This window comes from Mastigoproctus giganteus, chromosome 5 (genome assembly GCF_048544385.1).
Source record: "Mastigoproctus giganteus isolate SK-2022 chromosome 5, ASM4854438v1, whole genome shotgun sequence".
Classification (NCBI taxonomy): domain Eukaryota; kingdom Metazoa; phylum Arthropoda; class Arachnida; order Uropygi; family Thelyphonidae; genus Mastigoproctus; species Mastigoproctus giganteus.
Window position 1 is genome coordinate 229,604,654 of NC_143579.1, and position 21,710 is coordinate 229,626,363.

The 21,710-nt window shown below is 38.9% G+C and overlaps 2 protein-coding genes across 2 annotated transcripts; one reads left to right on the forward strand and one right to left on the reverse strand.

Moving 5' to 3' along the window:
* Positions 1-1,665: 1,665 nt before the first annotated feature.
* LOC150086235 (15-hydroxyprostaglandin dehydrogenase [NAD(+)]-like) lies at positions 1,666-6,445 on the reverse strand. The gene is made up of 4 exons (XM_090374835.1): positions 6,353-6,445; positions 5,439-5,535; positions 1,962-2,094; positions 1,666-1,762 (listed from the first exon to the last, which is right to left on the reverse strand). Exons 1-4 carry the CDS (start codon positions 6,443-6,445, stop codon positions 1,666-1,668), a joined length of 420 nt encoding a protein of 139 aa, XP_090230961.1.
* Positions 6,446-6,598: 153 nt separating this feature from the next.
* LOC150086236 (uncharacterized) lies at positions 6,599-20,647 on the forward strand. Its single transcript, XM_090374836.1, has 5 exons — positions 6,599-6,608; positions 11,581-11,768; positions 17,513-17,612; positions 18,952-19,127; positions 20,316-20,647. The coding sequence occupies exons 1-5, from the start codon at positions 6,599-6,601 to the stop codon at positions 20,436-20,438; spliced, it is 597 nt and encodes a 198-aa protein (XP_090230962.1). The 3' UTR covers positions 20,439-20,647.
* Positions 20,648-21,710: the final 1,063 nt, after the last annotated feature.

The following is a 21,710-nucleotide window of genomic DNA, read 5'->3' on the forward strand; positions in this document are numbered from 1 at the left end:
GAACTGGCCATATTCATTGACTTCGAGGGAGCTTTCGATTTTCTGTGATGGGAGAGCGCTCTCAATTGTCTTACCAAAGCCAAGTGCTCTCAGCAACTATTCCAAGTTGCTGAGAGCACTTTTTTGGTGTTTTGGGTCCTTTTGGACCCAAAACAGCAAAAAAGTGCTACATTTCCTTGTCACTGTAAACACCGAGGTGGGAGGTATGTCTCGTACAGAACGCTTGCTTATGTGGCATCCTACTATCATTCCACGTTTGAAGTCCTTTAATTATATTGAACGTACCATCTTGCATGACCACTTCTGCAATTGTCTGTTCGAAGCCCAGTGTGCATATTTATAGCAGGTTCTGTGACGTGTTGCATGCATAGGACCAGTTTCCCCATCCATGGAGGGGTGTCCGGATATTAATGGTAGGGCAGTGTAGACATGTATTGCATTATACAATATGAACATTGCGTAATACAATACACAGAATATACACTAACCAGCCAAAATATTATAGACACCCTTGTCTTCACGAGTGGACGCATCCCAAAGGAAGGACGTCAACTACCAGCGCAGCATATATAGTGATGGAATGGGCAGATGAATGAGTTTTCGGGTGGACCTAATATTTCTACCTTCTGAGCACTCCAGGGATTCAAGAAATCAGCTCTTCTGATGGATAATCAATAATTTTTGAAACCACTGAACGTTGAGGGACACGATAAGGTCATTCACACGACAACTTTTTCTGCAAAGTACTTCAAACAGACATCATCGTGACGCTGATGGTGGCTCCAAAACTCACACAAATTGCCTATGAAGGAGAATGGAGGGTAGTAAGGATACCTGGGAAAGCCAGGTATCCACCGAGACCGAGTACTCAATGAGTACTCGGTGCACACCACCGCAGAACTTTTTTAATGAACTAAGAACTTAATCAGGCAGTCTGCACCGAATACTCATATCAGTTGGAAGCAAAGGGTTTTTATCCAGTCTCCAGAATAATCCTACAAACCTGCATCCTATGGTGCTGCCATCTAGTGGAGCGCTAAGCAATTTATTCGATAAGCGTTAGTATTACTGTAGTAGTAAATCGTGCAAAGAAACAAACTTCAGCCAAATAATAATAATAATAAACACCGATAAATTTTCGTGCAATTTAATATTTCAGTTTTATTAGAAGATTTGTCGAGCCACTCCCAATTTCATTAAAATTAAAGCAACAGAAATCTGGCAATTATTATTTGTCTGTCTGTCCGGTTGCATGTAATAATTCCATTTTCAGCAGATGGATTATCATGCAGTTTTAGATTTATTTTTTTTTATGCGCGTATATCATAGACTGTTCGTGTGCTGTATATTGTAGATCCGTCCACAGCGCCAAAGTGAAGTCATGTGATTTTTTCTTGAAATGTAGATATCTTGAGTGAGTAAATACGGTATTGTTAATTTACTGTGTTAATCTCATTTATCAAAATTGAATTTTATTTTTGCAGCAGTCTGTACACTTAACAAATAAACACACGACAAATTATTGAGAAAATTCTACTTTATTTAATCATATCATCTATCAATTTTCACATTTATTCCACTGGCAAAGTAACTGAAGGAATTTTCGTTCAATTATAGAAGGAGAAACCGAAGTATCTTCTATCTCATCATTTCTAGTAATAAAGATCACGCATACTCGACACAGTCCTTGTGCATTTTCAGAATAGCTCCATTTTTTCCATCCTTCAGGAGCTTCAGAACACCTTGGGCAACATCAGAAGGACTGGAAAGAGTACCAATAGATATGCTTAATGAGATTAAAATCGCAGAAAATACACTAGTGAAAATATACTAGTGCTGTCATATTTTTTTCTACATACGTTTTTTAATTAATAAATAATAATTTAATAAAATTGATGAAGGATTCGCCTCCTACATTAACATAAAATAATAAATTAAAAATAAAGTAGAGGAACACTTACGTGAAAACTGCGTATTCTTCTAATGCACCAGCGACCATCATTCTGGTGACATCAGCGCTGTTACAGTGTTCCAGGAGAGCAGAATACAAATCAGTGTTCACGAACGTTGGATAAACCGCGCACACGCTCACTCCTGATTTCGAAAAATATAAATCAGTCTACAAAGCAAAAATCGATTTTCAGCCTTGTGTTTATCTTATTATACGATGATAGCTGATAAGACAGTCTTATAATTGAAAAGAAAACTGCTTAACCATAAAATCATACGACTGCAATAAGAGGGACAGAACATTGGTGCAAGGGGATATACACTGAAAGGACAGAATTCGTGGGATACCTGGTTCCTGGGCAACGCGACGTTGTCACCTTTTTCACTAGTCGACGAACCCACCTCTTGGCAGGTATTAAGTACACTGCATTCACGTAGACGATAATTCGACGTCAGTATGGATAAACGTCGTGGGTTAACCGACTTTGAAAGAGAGATGACGGTGGGTGCCCGACTCATGGGTCACTCTATCGCGGAGGTGGTACAGAAATTGCACTGTCCCCGTTCGACAGTTCAAGAGTGTATCGGGAATACGCCATTTCCGGAATAACATCTCATCGTGGACAGCGCTGTGGTCGGAGAACGGTGGCGGATGAACGAGTCCGTCGACGTCTGTCTCGCATTGTTTCATCCAACCGGAGAGCGACAGTAGCACAAATCACCGCCGACTTCAAGTAGGGAGGTTCCAGAAACGTCTCCACCAAGACCATCAGGCGATGGCCTCAATAGGTTATGGGACCCACCTGAGTCCCATTGCTAACACCACGACCCAGGACTCTACGCCTCAATTAAGCGAAAGAACATTGGCATTGGACCTTGGATGATTGGAGACAGGTCTCCTGGTCCGATGAATCCCCTTTCCAATTATTTCAAGAGGACGGAAGGATACATATCTAGCGGAAACCTATGCACCCGGCATGTCAACAAAGAACTGTTCAGGCAAGTAGACAGTCGGTAATGGTCTGGGCATGCTCAACTTGCAGACGTTGGGACTTCTGGTATGTCTAGACGCATCTCTGAACGGTCCAAGTTACGTGTGCATCCTTGCAGACCATCTGCATCCCTTCGTGGTCATCCTTCACCCACCGGGAAATGGACTCTTCCAGCAGGACTATGCGCCTCTCCACAGAGCCGTGATGACTAGAACATGGTTCGAAGAGCATTCCGCAGATTTTACCACCATGTAATGGCTTCCCCGTTCACCGGACATGAAACCTGTGGAGCATATTTAGGGTCCGTTCGAGCTTTGAATTTAAGGTCCGTTCGAGCTTTGAATCCTTCACCCAGGAATGCGACGGAATTATGGACAGCAGTGCAGCAGGCGTGGATGAAAATACCTGTGGAACGCTTTCGTGAACTAGTGGACTCAATGCCTCGCCGTGTGACTGTCCTTATCCGGGCTAAAGGTGGGCCTACCCGTTACTAGGTAGATATCCCACGATTTCTGGCCACTCATTGTACGGTACTGTTAATTGGAACATCAGAAATCATAACACCTAATTCTTTTTCATCTTGAACAACGTTTAGCTCCTCTACCCCTAGCTTATACTTGAATCCAGGATTTCTGTTCCCAATAGAACGGTTCCAGTCCCTCGTGAGGTTTCCTCTATATGTGAACTCTTCCATCGGTGCTGAGAAGCTTAAATCGAGACTGTTCGCTGGCTCTTCTGCTGCAGAAGAGCCAGCGAACAGTCTCGATGGCTCTTCTGCTGCAGGTCCAGTATTCCTCATATAAATTATACGACTTTGGTGTTTCCATTTTTTTGATTACAACCTTTATAAATTCTACATTTCAAACATCGCATGTTCTGCCATTACTCATTGCAAAATACAAGAAATACTTTTGCCATTCTAGCTCTCTAAAAGAACGCGGAGTGATCATTTAATTCGCGGAATGGTGCACGATCTTATCTTAATTGTCATCATCTGAATATTTTGTGGATTTCTCCTTCTCGAAACGCTCTACCTTGAACTTTACACACTTTCTCCACCATCGTACCCACGCATCAAATGCTTCTTGCAAGCCATTTTTCGAAAGACTGCGAGCATCATTGTATCGGACACAAAAAGCTTGCCTTTCAGAGCTATCTTCAGATGCAGAAACAGGAAGAAATCACACTGGGCTAAGTCCGGTGAATAAAGGGGATGTGGCAGAACCTCGGTACCTGTGGCAGTGATCACTGCCTGCACAATATGGCCGTATGCGACCTGGCATTGTCATGATGTAGAACCACTTCATACCCGAAAGTTCAGTCACACCGGAACATGGCCGTCCTACCAAGACACTCATTACCATCATTCGTTTCGTTCTTCTCTTTAACTATTTGCGATGCATTTAAGCCCCGTCTTACACAATAACGAATCACATATTGTTGTTCAGTCTGTATGTCCGACATGATACACGCTTTAAAATGATCGCCAGTGATATGCGGCTAAAAAACCCTCTTCACAACGCTCGACAAGTACTGACATGCACACATAGAGTCTGCTCAGTAGCCATCAGGGAGAGCGCCTCCAGTGGTAATTATGGAAAGTACGCGCGATAAACTTAAAATCTTACACCAGCCAGCGAATTAAAGGATCACCCCTTGTAGATAAATTTTCATCCTCCAAGTCAGAATTCATTTCTTTTAAAAAATACTTTAAAGGGAGAGATTATTTAGTGGGGATTTGATCAACTGAAGACTAAGATGACAAATGAAAAACACTTAGCCCAACACTTCTGGTGAGACCAACTATTGCGTGCTTCGTAGCAGAGTAAACTGGAGCTGGAGGTAATGGCAGCAAACCTAGAAAGAAATTCAATTTTTAAGAATTCACCCATAATTTTTAGAACAATATTGATTGTAATCTTTTAAAACATGCATTGGATGCGTAAATCGCTGAAATTTTGCAATTCCTCACTAAATTACCAAAAGAACTCGGACACACACACGCGCACACAGAAAACGGACCTTTAATTCAAAAAAAAAGAATGCATCGCGAGCCTCAATCCTCCTGGGCATACAAAGTGTTCAAAAAAGTTTTAAGACTTGTTTTTTTTAAACGATACTACTAGCGCCATACGTTGGCCACTGTTGAAACTATTCACTATGAAGTCTGAACTGGAGTGTGCACAGAGGCGTTCTACTCGAAAGCCGTGTTTAAGTTCAGTAAAATCGCATCGTCATGGATTCGAGGACCCAGCTAAAATTAACCATAAAATGTTGAAGGGCTGGAAGACGTTCAGGACGATGCGCAGAGTGGTCGCCCATTCCAGTCATGTAGGAACTGGACTATTGAAAAAGTTCAATGGACAACTGGAAAGCAAGAGGAGGAAGAAAGCCAAAAATAAAGTATACAACACGATCACAGGAGTACTTGGAATATTGAGAATTGTTTTGTGGCTGATGGAACTAATCCAATACATCTAATTGATGTTTTATTACCTGATAAGGATGATATATTTATTACAGTTCCACCTTGGCCTCCGTGGTCTTTTCCCATGACGTTGAAAGCAAGCCTGATCCCACGAATTACAGCAACCTGTAAGAGATACAAATTACTCATTGAAGAATAATTTGATTTGTACTGTTCAGTTTCATGAGAGAACATTATATTCCTAAGGCATAAGGGTCTGTGGCTCATTTCAAAATAGGGCAAAAATTGGCCCATTGATACTCTTTCGTGGCATGTACTCTCGTAGATCAAATTGATCTTACTAGGTTTTCGATAGTTATGATTCCAACCTTCAAGTTACAGCTCATTGGTAGGCTTCTGTTACTTCGGCAAATGTCTTCATCAGAGCACTTGAGTCATTTGTTATCATGTCAAAGTTGAGTTCATCTTTTCCTCTCATGGAGTTCTCCTCAGAGTGTTCCGTATTTGGTTCTCCTGAAGAGTCCATCTTGGCTAAGAGCTCTTCTAGAGTTGTATTGATCATGCCAAAGACCATATTATGGAGTCTTAAACTGAAATGGGCCTAAGACACTTTTTAATGTATTTTGGTTTTGGAGTTTGCTGTTGTTGAATTTTAGGAGCATTAGGGACTAAGGCCATATTGCTCCGTGGGAAAAATTCAATACATTAAAAAGTACATTATGCCATTTCAGTTTCTCTGAATCTTCAAAGAGATTTACAGAAAAAAGAACCATAGTTTTAAAATAGATAACAAAATCTTTGAATATTCAAGTTAATCGCAGGATGAAGTGTAACTCCTAAGATATATACCCATATTAGCCACATTTTTCAATGTACATGTACTCGTTCACTAAAAGTGGAGAATGTTATTGAGCATTTTATTGAAAGTTCCCAAAGTCCAACTTCCCAAAATTCGGAAAAAGATCACAATAGAAAAACTTACCTTGCATCCTCGGTCTGCAAGAGCTTCACTTACAGCCTTTCCTATTTCCTGAGCAGATCCTGTCACGATGGCAACTTTTCCCTTTAGTTCCATTCCGTTGTGACTCTGAAAGAGAGGACATTCTTTGTAATTACGAGTTCGTTGCGCATTAATCTCCAAGAATATGTTTCATGTGTAATAAAAATACGCTTTCGTTTCTGATTAAAGATGTTGCTTGGCTAATCTTTCCTTCATCAGGAATTAGACATGACCAAATGTATTTTCACGCATGCGTATTCACATAGGCACTTGCGAAAATGATTCTTAATTAAAAATCCAAATACCCAGTATGGCCACCTGCCTGTGTCACTGTCTCAATCCTACTGAGTATAATTTCGATTTCCTGTAGGTTGGACAGGATTCACCTCCATTCCACCAGTAAAGCAGCTGCCAGTTGTTGTTGTAAAAGGGTTTAGGAGCATCAGCAACTAAGGCCATATTGATCCGTGTATACTCTCTGTGAATTGCATGTGTTCTACAGTCGATTTCTGTTTGATGTACAAAAATTCGAGTTTCCGGGAGAAAAAACCATGCTGCCCTTGTCTGAAACCGACTGACGTATCAGGTTGTGAAAAAGACCCATAAAAATTCCTCACGTCATCGATGGGACTCGAACCCAGTCTTTTCTAGCCGGTTTGGGGTGGACGGTGATCCTACCAACTGTGCTATATACCCACGAGGACCATTTATGAATGAATCCTCTGTCATTTTTTTACTATACGAATTTCACACGAGGGGTTATTATGCGTAGAAATATGCACTGATTTCCTGATGGTCAGAGGACTGATCCAGCTCAAAGTAATCTTGAATGCTCAGAGGAATTTGCGTAAAATTATTATCACGATTTTCATCTGATAATTTACAGATAAGTTTTTGATTTCGTGTTCTCCTTACTGTGATCAATAACAAAAAGGACCTCTTTCTGCTTTGGATAATTTAGTTAGATTTATTTTAGCGCAAGGATTTCAGATCAATCCTAGGAATTCATTGCACTTAATCGCTTTATCATCTCCACAAATTTTACATTTGAATTGATCTAGAATGACTTCCTCTTGAAAGAATTCTGAAATCCCTCCGCTATTTTTAGATCACTTTTACCCTTTTCAGAATTCTCGATGATTAAGGGTGTATTGTGCCAGCCATTGAGTGATAAATTGATTGGAGGGGCTCGCTTTGCTTCTTACTATGCTGTCTAGACAGCGTTTTCATCTTGGAAATCCCAAGTGGTTTATCCAATCATAGAACAATCCATTTTCATCTTAAAAATACAAATAACAAATTACCTGTGTACTTAATTTCTATTCCAGAGAAAATAATGGAGTCTGTGGTTAAAGAATTAATTCAGGACCATCTAGATAGGAATGTACTTATATTGCAATTGTACAAGGTCATGGTTAGGCCACATCTTGAGTACTTCATACAGATCCGGTGGCCTCATTTTACAAAGGGTATGGATCTCTTGCAACCGGAGAAGGGCAACGATGTTGGTGAAGGGAACAAACCTTCCTTCTTCAAATTGTAATGTCTGGAGAGCAGGCACTTGCGAGTTGATCTGTTTGAGGTGTTTAAGGCTTTGAATTGATTGAACAAGCTCAATGCTGATGACGTTCTTCCTCTTGCTCAGACTACGCACGTGAGGGGACACAAATTCAAATTGAGGAAGGACGGTTGCGAGGTCTGTCTTCAGCCAGTTGTTGGAAGAAAGTTCTATCTGTTATTGTGCGAGTGGGTATCTGAATAAATTCAAGAAGAAGTTGACATATTATTGTAGGGAATGAATGGACAGGTGAAATGATTACTACTACTACCAATAATAATAATAATAACCAGGGAACTTCGCTCCCTGCTCGCTTTGCTCACCAACCCTCGCGCACGCTTTTCTATGTAAAATGTAGAGGTATGGCGGAGTAAGTCAAATCTTTTCTATGTGAAAGACACACCTGTGGAAACGCACCGATCAATATCCAATCAGGAAATGACCTATCTAATTATTTATCTGTTCATTTGTAGTGACGTAATTGCCTTGCCCACTTGTACCACGTGACCCGTATCCCTCTTCTCCCACTAGCTACCCTACCCCCCACCACGCGGCATTCTCAAGGTGGAATAAATATCACTACGTAATTATTTACCCGCATTTACATAGGACACTTAGGAAAAGGCCTTGCTTGGGGTTCCATAATGCATAAGGAACACTGTTGCATCCAAAAGATGCAGGACTAAAATATTTACAAACTATACAAATATTTAAAATGTTTACAAAATACTAAACTATTTACAATCATACTATCGGGACGATGGATCCCTTCATCAGCTAACATTAATATACAAAAACGTTACAATGGAACATCAAATGATGTCGGAGGTGTTCGTGTATTAGACAAAGTGTAAAGTGTATTCGTGTCTGAGGGCACCAGGGGTTTCCCCCATCTCCACGTTGCTTTCATTGTGGGTGTAACAGTTCACTGCAAAGGCCAGAGATTTAAAAGTGTATGGATTTTGTAAGTGTAGTATTTTGTATCGTTGTTCTTCTGGCCATTTAGCTACTAGACCCCTGCTATGGCCCAACGTTGCCCACACTTGGCCTCGTGGAGGCAGACCAGGTACACAGTAGTTTGAAATTTTTACTCCGGCAGGCCCTGCCACCTAGTTTCCTGGGATTTCAGTGGCCAGGGCCTATTTAAAAAAAACAAAAAACATCGTAGGGGCTAGGTTCTGTAAAGCCTAAGAGTTTGCATAGTTATTCCTATCCGGGTCACCAGAATTTGGGAGTCACTCATGGGACCAGATTGGGATACATTCTGTCTACGTGCTGTATGAATATTTTCGTTACTTAGATGAAAACCGCCTCACAGTACAGAGACGCCTTGTAGTAAAGATTGCCATTTAACAAATCCGTGCTGTGACTTCAGTATAATTGCATTCCTCGGGAACAGAAGTTAAGCTAACAAGTCTGTATTTACTCATGTCACCTTTTCATCCCCCTTTGTGAATTGGGATGCATTAGCACATCTCCAGTCCATAGGGATCTCCCCTGAATCCAAAGATGCTCTCCTAATTATGGCTAAGGACTTGCCTTCTTCCTTTGCTGCCTCCCTTAATATAATTGGGTAGATCCCATCCATCCCAGGGGCCTTTTTTGTATTAAGCTTCAACAATTTCTCTTTCACTTCCCTCTCAGTTATAACAAAACCAATTATCTTCTTGATATATCCTGATGAAGTTATGGAATTCCCCTCAATAAGGAACCCATCCAATGATTGACTCAATTTCAGATTCAGATTGACTGAATCAATGATTGATTCAACCCATTCCTCTACTATGAATATAAGCAGAGACTTCTTAGCTTATATTCTTTGTTCTATCACATCTCATTGAAAGCAGAGGGGATAATTAATTATTGATGACGCATTTGATTTCCAATCTTGCATCCTTCAAAAAACGTGCAAAAGTTCTTCGAATATCTCACACAGAAGACTAATGCAAATGTGCTGCCATCTAGTGGAGAACTCACTGTTTATTGGCAGTCATCGTCTGGATGAAAATATATATTAAAAATAAAGCTGAACTCTCTTTCTCTCTCTGCTTTAGTTAAAACAATCCACAATTTTCAATATTGCTTTAATTTTTTATAAAATCTTCAAATAAACTGCTTCGGTTGCTCCCGAAAAACTAAATGATCTTTTTTTTAAAAAATGTAATATTTAAATCTTCGATTAAGATTGGCATTCAGGGAAAAACTATTTTAATGGGACACTTATTCAGGATAATTGTTGTTGTTGTTGTATGTTTTATAAGCACTAAGGCCATATTGCTCTGTGTGTTCTGTGGTAGAGTTTCTGTTTGCTGGAAGAAAAGCACGAGTCAGGAGTACCCTCTCCTGAGACCGACTAACTGGGCCACGTTGTGAAAAAGGCCCATAAAAATTCCTAACGTCATTGAAGACAGTCGAACTCAGCTCTGTTCCACCCGGTGTGTGTGGTGAACTGCCTCCCCAATAAGAAATCGATGCACTATGAGCAAACCTGAAGCCGTGAGCTGTTTCTTGAGTAATGTTTTATAGCTCTCATCATGAGGCTTCCATCTAAATTTATTTTTGGTATTTAATGAAATGTTTCCACCTCGATTCACCCTTAAAACAGTTTGGTGGCGTTTCAAGTTTACTCTGAACCTCAGAGTAAACTTGAAACTTGAAATAATTGAAGGTTAAAGCAAATTAATATGATCGACTTAAACCGAAAAACCACCTAGGAACAATATGGACCCTTCCTTTTGTTAGTAACCCTCTGTTAAGGACATGCAATTTCGAATCAACCTGTATGTAAACCTACTAAACATATTTCCAAACATTTACAAGTCAAAGGAATTTTGATCTCTGTGACTCGACCAGCATTTGCTTATATTCCAGAAAAAGAATATTGTGCAACTTTAGGACACCAGTGAATTTTCTGTTTGCTGGTATATTTTTTTATCCCGAGTTTCCGGGAGAAAAAATCCATACTGTCCTAACCTGAGATGGACTAACTCAGCCACTTTCTGAAAAAGGCCCATAAAAATTCCTCGCGCCAATGAGACTCGAACTGAAGTGTTTTCCACCCGGTGTGGGGAGGACAGCCATTTTACCAACAGTCCCACCCACGAGGGATTTATTGACACATCGATTAGCATCATCATTCTGAGAACTAAATTCAAAATGTTAAACATGTAAAAGTAGACTGTGTAACTCGTGCACCTCAAGGACAGGGTTCTCAACCTTATTCCACTGCCACACCTTCATGGTTAAGTCTTTTATTTCTGAAGAAAAAGGATTAAGAATAGACGGATTTCATATGCAATGATATATCTAATGGAAACTGAATTTATAATATCTACTTTGGTGTCAACTTTCGATGGATGTTTCATACTGAATTTGCCAATCTTTACCACTTTTATGGCAAGGGTTTGTTTCCCATAAAAATTATAAAACCCTAATCGAATATTGTTACGAATGAACTTTGAAAGGAAATATTAATCTCTTTCCCCACGCCCACCCTTCCCTTCAGAAACAAAAGGTGCCAAGTCTACCTTCAACTGTTTCCTGAAGGCCCACATATTTCGAAGTTGCAATACTAGTTTCTATGACAACCACGTGTTCCCCTCCCCGAAATTTTGGTCTTGAAAAGTTAACGGAATCTCTTACTGGTTGTAAGGTGTTGATTGTAATATCACGTGGGGCAACGTCAGTCTTAAAGAAGGAGGTCATGGAAAGAGAGCGGCCCTGCCCAGCACCGACAGGTTTCAAGTGTATGCGGTGACAAAACAAAGAGGGAAACAGCTGACGACATTGCACAAGACAAGCATGGGACCTCTGTGGCTACTCCTGGGATTTGTACTTGCGGTAAGTAAGAGATTTTCCTACAAGAAACAGTTCTTTGACTTTCGAAATATCACGTGGTTAACGCGATAGTTGTATCATATTACCATATGGAACATCAGCAAACAATTGGTTTCTTCTTTTATCTTTACAAAATTGTTTTTTCAGGCAAGGAATGGCCATCTCTATAAAATACTCAACCCAATTTATGCCTTAAATCAGGATTTTTTATGAATTTTAAATTTGTGTGGGGAATAAGGACAATTAGAACCTAATGACATGATTAATGCAATTTTATTCATCAAATTATGATTTACAATGAAATATATTCTGGTCCATTCGGTCTACTCCTCCCACTCCTTCCTTTTTTCCTTCGGAGGGGATTTAGACTCCTCATCTTCAATTAAAGAATCATCTAAAGCATCTTGAGCATGCTTCCAGGCAAATTATTTATGCTTCCTGGACCATCTTCTTCACCAGAATCTTCATCAGCAATATCCCCAGTTGCATTCTCGGGTGGTAATATAGCGATAAAAAATTCTTTTTCTTTGTCCTTCATGGGTGGACAGTCATCTTCGGTTGAATCCAAAATGTCATTTAGTTTTGAGGGAATTTTGGATTTGCTGTAGAACTGTTTAGGGTACATTCTGCTAAAAAAAAATGTATATATTATAGTTAGGGAAGGATGCTACCTGGTTGTTGTCCATAGAGGTTATTATCGTATATAAAAAGTATTAAGTTTTGAATTGCCATTGCAATAGAAACAGTAAATCTTAGGTAAATACAAATAGATTAAATTCTTACCTGCTGATAGACTGATTTGAAGATTTCTTGAAAACTTAACCCAAAAATTTAGTTATTTGAAAAACGGCAACAAGAAACATTGAGTATATTTTCTCCAAAGACTCCTAGAACTTGTGGACATAGTAGTTTTCGATTTTCCATGTAAGCGCATTTTATATGAATACTAGGAGGATCATATAAAGGCGGTATAAATGATAAATGGGTCAAAAACATCCTTGAAATGTCAAGGGTGAAGAATGATTGTGGTAGCCAGATGGGCGTTTTTGTTTCTGTCTTCTTGATTTTCTCTTATAGTTCATATGTAGGATGTGCTTTATTGCACTGAAGGAATAAAACAACCATGGTTCCACCGGTGGACCTTAATTTGCCGTATCGTTAGGTGTTGCAATCACGGATGCAGCGCTGCGTGTTAAACGGAGGTGGAGTATTTTAAGATAAGCAACAAGAATTGTGACCATGAACCGTAAATTACGTGCATTAAAGGTTAGTTTTCTTGTAAAACTGAGATGACACCTGAATTTCTGGGATATAAAATCCTATACTTTTATGAAGGAAATCACCTATCATCTTTATTTTGACAAGATTTCGCTCAACAACTGATATTTGACACCATCTATTTGATGTCTAATTATGGCATTAAAGATTCAGCTTTTAAAACTGGTTCTTTATTCGGCTTGCCCATTGAAGATAGATGATCTACATTGGTCTTAATCTTAACTTTGGTAAGTCCTTTGTTGTTCTTTATGACTTTCACAGTGACCTGCTCCTAACGTTTGATTATGATTATAACTAATCCTATTAACAGAACCTTCGAAATTAGAGACTTAGTGTCACCTGCCATCATCATCCGCATTACTACAGAGAGTAATGGACACACGAGGTGTAGCAATAAAGTTCCTGGAGTATGGCAAAAAAAAAAAAAAAAAGAACACAAAGTGAAGGAGCCCAAAAATTGCTTTATTTTTATTTAAAGGAATCACCACCTAATGGAATGCACTTATTACATCGTTCTAAAAGATTCTGAAAAGAGTCAGTCAGAGAAGACATCCAAAGAGACGAAGTTCAGTTCGGCTGGTGTTAGATTAGGAAAGTAAAGAGGATGGTTGATCTGTACAATGCCATGTTTAGTCAGAAACGTTTCTTCTCAACAAGGTGCGAATATTATCGTGCAAAAATATCCAGCTGCCTTTCGAAATTACAACCGGAAAATGCACTTCAATAGTCTTTGAAGCATCTCTACAAAGAACGCAGCTTTGACTCTCTCCCTTTCAGGTACAAGTTCCTCGTGAATCGCTCCCTGTTTGTTAAAAAACATAATCAGAATCGTCTTGATCCTGGACTTGTGTAAACGAAACTTTCTGGGCCTTGATGATGGTGTTGAAATCCATTGAATGCTCTCACGCTTCGTTTATGATTTACCGAAACATTTAGTGCCAGTACGGTCGAGGAAATTAGAATTGTCTTGAAAAGTCTGGACGACGTCTTCGGATTATGACACTTTTCGTTGCTTCTGCTCATCCATCAGACTGTGCGGCACAAAATTTGCGGAGACTTTCCTTTTCCATAAACCTTCATGCAGAATTCAACGAATCGTGTCCTTAATCACACCCAACTCATCAGCCATCATTCTGAAAGAGAAACAGAGCTCTCTTGCCACAATTTCTTGAACTTTTGAAACTCTGTCCCCATTAGCATTAGTAGTGGTAAATTATGCAAGAAACCAAGCTTATACAACATCATAAAAAAAACAACAACACTTCCATTTCGGCTATCCATTTCCTTGAAAAGTTTGTCTAGTTCTTTGAATTTATTTAAGCTATCAACTTTCTCAACAACAGATGGAAGTTTGTTCCAGAAATCAACCACCCGCTGGTTAAAGGCAAACTTCCACACACTAATTCTGCAACCATCCTTCCTCAGTTTGAATTTGCGTCCCCTTATGCGTGTAGGTTGAGCAAGAGGAAGAATCCCATCAGCATTGAGCTTGCTAAATACATTCAAAGCCTTAAACACCTCAATCTCCACATTTTCCCAATGATAACCCTATAACTAAACCAATAACCCTAATATCGGGACGTATAGAAATTTGGGTGGAATTCATACCTTTTACGAATGGTATAAATCCCTATCATGGACTAAAAATATTTTTCAGAGCAAACGATCCCAAAAAGCAGACGATCCCTAAAAGCAGACGATGTCATCTCCTGGAAAAATGTTAACGTCTTTCGGGGGTTAAAGATGACTCTACTTGTTTGTTTGCTATGATGTCCTGATAGTTTAACTTCCTGTTACCCAATTTGAAGTCTAATGTAGACAAGTATTCTGTCTTCTCAGCTTTCAACCCATCCGTGTTTGGGACTATCATTAAACAAAAATAAAATGAGGATGACGCTGTTGCTCTCCCCTTAATTACTAGGTTATATCCGTTGACATGTTCGTACACTCGTATGTGGGCAGTATTTCTGGTAAACACCTACAGCTACTGTCCTAAGCACCTACTGACCTAACAAGTGCAAAGCCATGCCACGCAAATAAGTGGGCGTCTCGAACAACCCGGAAGACCCTATCAGCGTGACTTTGTCCTGTCTGTGTGCGCAATATGAGCTCCCTTATAACTCAGCCGAACGTTTTCAAGGGCAGACTACAATTCCGAAATGTGGATACCCCTTCTGAGATACACTCACTGTCCAAAAAATTAGAAACCATTTGCAATTGGCGTCAACCGATAATTGAAAGTGGTATGACCACAAGTTATTGGTGATACACCAAGAATTGGTGTGTCAAAAGGTTTAGAAACAAAAATATCAGAAAAATAGCTGAAAAACATCCTGATGGAAGAATGGTGAAACCTGGCGCTATACTCCCCCAGGTGCAAGGCACCTGGCTATCTGGGATAGCCAGGTGCATTGCACTAGCTCACTACATGTACCCTAGGACCCTTGAAGTACAAATTCAATTATTAGCAATCTCACTTGAACGTTGCTTATTTTGAATACTTTCTGCAGGGCCGGTCTAAGCTAAAGACGCAAGGGGCAGTCGCTTAGAGTGCAGTTTTCCGAAGGACCCTTAACATAAACGACATCATTTGATTTCGACGTTTTCTGGAGATTTTTTCGATAATCTAGTTTGTTTTTTTATTTCTAATTTCTAAAATTAAATATCGAATTAAAAGTTTAATGAAAATTCAAAATAACAAAACATGATGGATTAATTATATTGATATAAAAATTCTGGAAAAACCCTAATTTCCTCAAAACTCTTCTGTCTTATCTACAAAAAGGTGTTCGGTCAGATTTAAGAGAGGATGTGTGGGTGTTGGTGCAAACTTGCTGAATCATTAGTGGGTAGAAACGCAAGTCTGGAACAAGTTGTTCGTCAGACAAACTAGGGCAGCACTAGATTGTTTCCTTGAAAACGATTTACAACCCTTACGTTTCATAACTGGTTAAATAGAAAAAAGAAAAGCATCCACAGTTATTCCTTTAAATGCTTCAATCATGAAGGCTACTTCAACGCAGGTTATTGCAAAAAATTGAAATAACGCTTCTCCTCGTTTTGTTTTTCAATCTACTGTCTGAGGACGTTACTGTTGATGGTGACAGTGCTCGGGCTTAGGTTATTTAGAAACAATTATTTCTAAAAGTGGCTATGAAACGACGTTTTCAAAAATTGGATTTGGATGGTTTCAGGAACATTCCTAAGATTACCACCATGTACTCTGTCCACTTAAATGACAGTATGGTACTGCAACAGGATCTGGAAAAGTTGGACAGATGGGCTGAGAAGTGGCAACTGAAGTTTAACCTTGAGAACTGCAAAGTACTGCATATGGGTAGAAGTAATCTGCGATTGAGCAGGCAATGGGGTCTTGTTAATGACGTACAGGAATTTTCCAGCAGGGATAAGGAGGTGATGATCCCTTTGTATATGGCAATGGTCAGGCCACATCTTGAGTACTGCGTTCAGGCCTGGAGGCCTCATTTTAGGAAGGATGTAAAAGGGCAAGAAGATTGGTGAGAGGAACAAAAGGGTGCATGCCTCTACTAATGCTAATTCTCCACATCTGAATCAAATTGAAAAATTTTGGGATATGTTTTCTATTAGCTAATCAATGGTTTTGGATCTAAGATAAATAACTGAACTGCAGTAGCACACGCTCTTTGAGTAGACTGGGGTTAAAGTCCCTGACTATGGTCGATCTACCAACCCACATTGGACCAGCGTGGCAGATTATAGTCCATTTTCTTCAACATGAATTGTTGAGGAGGCTTCCATCCCGCAGTGGATTGATAATGGCTGCAGTTTGCCTTTTTAGCTTTTTAGTTGAATTACAGCTGTGTTGTAGGATTTTGTAAGCAACAGCGACTAAGACCATATTGCATGGCCAAAATGTGTGTGTTCTGTGGTCGATTTTCTGTTTGCTGGATGAAAAACCACGCTACCCTCTCCTGAAACCAACGAACTCAGCCAAATTATGAAAAGGGCCCATGAAAATTCCTCACGTGGTCCACGGGACTCGAACTCAAATCTTTTACATCGGGGTGGGGAAGGACAGCGACTCTACCAACTGTACCCACGAGGACGAGATGTTACAGAAATGTCCATTGTGGTTTCTAGAAATTTAGAGAAATATTGCTGTAAACTCACTTCCACGTGACGATTTTTTTCTTTATAAGGCAGCATCGGCCACTTGCAAGGTACGAAGTTGACTCGTTGCTCAAAAGAATAATCCTTAGAATGGGTTATGTCCATTCCTTCCATCCTACCTAGGAGATATTCAAAGGATAAAAGAAAATTTATTTTTCCAGGACATGTTTAAGCGAACTATATCTTGGTGTCCTGAAATTTTTCTAAATATTAAATCTATTTCTAAAATAAATCTTAAAATTTTAATTTTCAGATTTATTTAGTATTTTGGTATTTTGTCAGCATGTTAATAATTGGTATTTTACATTTTTGTTTAGCTAATATTGGAGTTGAGTTCTGGGCAACGCCTAAGGAGTGGAACCAGGTATCGACCCAGTCAAGGGATCCAAAGTGAATTCAGAACAGATAAAGCCAAAGGTATGGTTAATGTGTTACATTATTCAAGATTTAAGTTCTGTTGAAATTTAAGTTGTCCAGGAGGAGATGAGAGCTAAATAAGGAGAGGATTGACCATCATATAAGACAGAAAAAATAGGAAAGACAGTTCAGGTGTGGGCGAAGTGGTGTGTGTGCATGTACGAAGACCCAAGAAAAGGAAATCCCATCTGAGCTACAGACCCTGCCACTGTGGCAAAAGTGGAACAGATAGTCCTTGAACACTATTGTGCAAACAGACCCAAATGGGTCTGTTTGCCAATAGTGCACGTGTTCCTGCACATGCCTAAGGTGGCATCTCGATGGATTCCGAGATAGTTGACACGTACATCACCATGACCCAGAAACAAAATAGACGAGCAAACAATGGAAAGATTCGTATTCACTAACCCCCAAAATAAAACCAAGATTCCATAGTCTTCCAAAAAAGATGATGTTGTCAGTCCGTGCAGATTACCTCCCAAAAGGTAACAGCATCAGTACTGAGCTGTACTGGTTGGTTGTTGGGGTTTTAGGTTCATCAGCAACCTAGGTCATATTGTGCCGTATCTATTGTCTGTGAGTCCCGTCTGTTATTGTCGATTTTCTGGACGAAAAACCAAAGTTTCTGTGAGAAATAACCATGCTGCCTTCGCCTGAGACAGACAAACTCAACCACAGGCCCATAAAGATTCATGGTGTCATTGACGGGGCTCTAACTCAAGGCTTTTCCACCTGGAAAGTACAACAGAAAGCACCTGGGAAAGTTAATGGAGGCTATTAAGTTAAAGAGAAGTGGGAAGCCATCCAAAAGTATCCACCTCCTACCAGACAATTCTCCCGCTCACAGGGCTCTTTTTGTAGAAGCCTAAAATAAAGAAACTGCAGGGGCTGCAGATTTCAGATTGAGAAGGAAGTAATTAATGAAATGGAGGGCTGGTTTTCTGTTCAAGGGGCTGAATAGACTTCTCCACAATTGGAAAAAATGTGTAGCTCTAGAATTCAGCTACATAGAGGAGTATAACACTGCCAACCAAGTTTTAAATCTCAAACTCAAATATATAGTGCTGCCATTTTTGAGAATTAAATGATATTGTGCACGACTTTTTATCTCAAATATTACAAACATTCATTACACTTATTCCCAGTGTTGATAGATATTACAGGGATGCTGTTAGAAAGATAAAGTCCCATGAAAGATCTCAAATGCTCAAATTTTAAAAATCTTTGAAATTTTAAAACTTATAAAGATGATTTATTTATTTATTTATTATTGAAAAATCCTATATCTTGGAATCGGATTGTGAACTTATGGAGCCGCTTTTTTTTTTTTTTTATCTAGTCTCTTTGTCCTGCGACACCGGTGAAATTCTCATCCACCTGAACTTCTCTGAACCCTTCAAGGGTGTTGTCCAAGCTGGCCCAGATCCCAAAGGATGCAGCATCCAAGGTAATGGAAGACGAAATTACGTATTTAAAATACCCTTGGAGGGCTGTGGAACTTGCGTTGGTCATTCGGTACGTATATATTTTTTTCGATATTAAACAATAAACTTAAATTGATCAATCAATAATGTTACTGATAGTTGTACTCGAACTGCACCATGTTACCGAAAGTATTGGGACACTAAGAAGGAAGACACTGATCAGATTTTAACATGTAGCCATCCTCGCCTGTAATTTATGACCAAAATATTCGTGTTTCCAATTTGTCCCAAAGTGGTTCTATAGTCACTTTATTCTCCCCAAACCAAGCAGTCACACATAGAGCATTGTGGCAAGAAAAATTGGTCTATCGAAAATCTCAAGTTCCTGGACCATAAAACTGCAATGGCGTTTAAAGAATGGTATTATCGAGGATGTTACAATACGTAAAAAAACTGTACCATTGGTTTCTGTTGTCCTTCCTTCTGCAGAGTCCATAGAACCTGTCGGTCCAACAGTTCAGCACCAAACCATCAGATTATTACCACTGCAACTGGAACAGTGTAGTCCTGTTTTTGAAAACATGGTCTGTGTTGATGCCCTGGGTCCTCAACCTCAAGTGGAAGAAACTGATGAACGTTCAAGTTCTTCCACTGATTACCACGTACTGTATTCACTGAAAACTGGTTCAGTACGTTACCGGTCTTCGATGACTTGAAAATTCCTGCCCGATGTTGGACTTTGACTTGACCACACGTGCCCCAGTGGTTGGTTCTTCTTTTGGGGTTAGACCAAATCCTAGAAAGCCAAAACCTGTTGATATGCTGGAGGAAATAATCAGGAAAGTGACTGGTAGTACTCCTGTGGATTGTCTTTCATGCTTGGTGGAAAAGATAGCAATGAGACTGAGAAAGGTTGTTGACAATGTTATGTTTAGACTTTCAAATCATCTTGAACATGATGTAAAACAGTAAGTTTTGATTAAAAGATTAAACTGAGGAGGTCAAAATTCTGTCCAAACCAACGTTGCCGGATAACAAAATTAATAACTGTTTTAAACAATCAGTGATGTAAATTGAAGTGATTCTATTATGCTAAAATTTGTCGCAACGTGTGTCACTGAACACGTTGCGACAAGTCCAGACTTGCTAAGACGAAGTAATTTCAAGATAGAAAATCAGTCACCGAACTTTTTGATCACACCTTCTATATAACAAACTCTTTATTTTAGTTTACAACTGATTCATAATTTAATACAAAAGTTTGTTTGTTTTTTTTCAGTGCGCCCCTGGAACTTTTATCAATACTCTGTCCATACGACATCATTCGACTTTACAACTCGGTGGAGATGAAGTGAAAACAGTCATCTGTAAATTCACAACTGGCAACGTTCACGTGGGATGAAATAACCGAAAGAACTCTCCAAAAAAAAAAAATGCAGAACAGAAGACTAAAGTGCGTCAAAATATCACAAATGCGTCATTCGTTACGAACAGCGTGGATCTAGGTCAGACCTGCAATCCAACGGAAGTCTTTTAAATTTAAACGATGCACAATTTTTTACATTTGTAAATTTTTTTTTTTATCCTGAATAAATGTATTTTTCCCAACAACGTGTAATTTTTTTAACGTTTCAAATGACTTTATTTTATTTATGATCTGTAAGCAAAGTCATTGTAAGGTCCCAAATCCGAATAAAGGGACCCTCAGTTGCAGCAAGGAAGACCAAGTATCCCTACCATCAGGGCCGGATTTAAACTTGTTGTAACCCTAAGTATGAGGTCCTTCTCTCTTACAGTGCACCTGTGACAATATTAAAAAAGGATTTTTTAAGATGGAGCTAGGCCCCTTGTAGTGTGAGGCCCTAATCTGTAGCTTGTTTAGCTTATATGTAAATCCGGCCCTGCTTACCATTAATTCTGGCACCCGTGTCCTGCTTAACTCTAGAATCTGCCATACTAACTGTATTTTTTTTAATGAGGTTCCTGCACTATTAGTATTATTATTATTTTTTTTTAAGTAGTGGAGCACTAATTATTACTAAAGGGTAGCGCTACATCTGACAGGTGTAAACTTTCTTTTTAATTTCTAGAAAAAGTTTATGAACTTTTTAAATTCTGCTTAGAGCTTAACAATATATTTTTTTTTCTAAAAAAATTAAACATTTATAAAAGGTGTCTTTTTACACCTTTTATTTTCAAAAAAAACAAAAAAACATATTAATTCTGCTGAAAATTAAATAAAAAAAAATTGTAGACATAAAATATAAGTGAAACTGTTAGTTTCTTCCATTTTTTTTCTAATTTTAAAAACTTTTAATAGCTTAAAATTGTAAATGTGAACATGTCCATTATTGCTGTTTATTATTATTAAAATGGAATTGTTTAAATTAAAAACATTTAAAAGCTATATAACATCTTAGAAAGTATTATGTACTTCTATTTTACAATATTTTAAAACTTGTTTAAAATTTTTATCCATGAAATACTAAGGAGAGTTCTTTACTGTAGAGAGTTTATTGTACTATGCTTGTATTCACCTGCACAACGAGTTGCACTGGTATTGAACTACTTGAACACAAATGGCCTGGCTAATCTCCTATTTATTATTATTATTAGAAATAATTGTGTTGAGAAATAATTATTTCACATAAAAATCGTTATATCAGATCGAGAC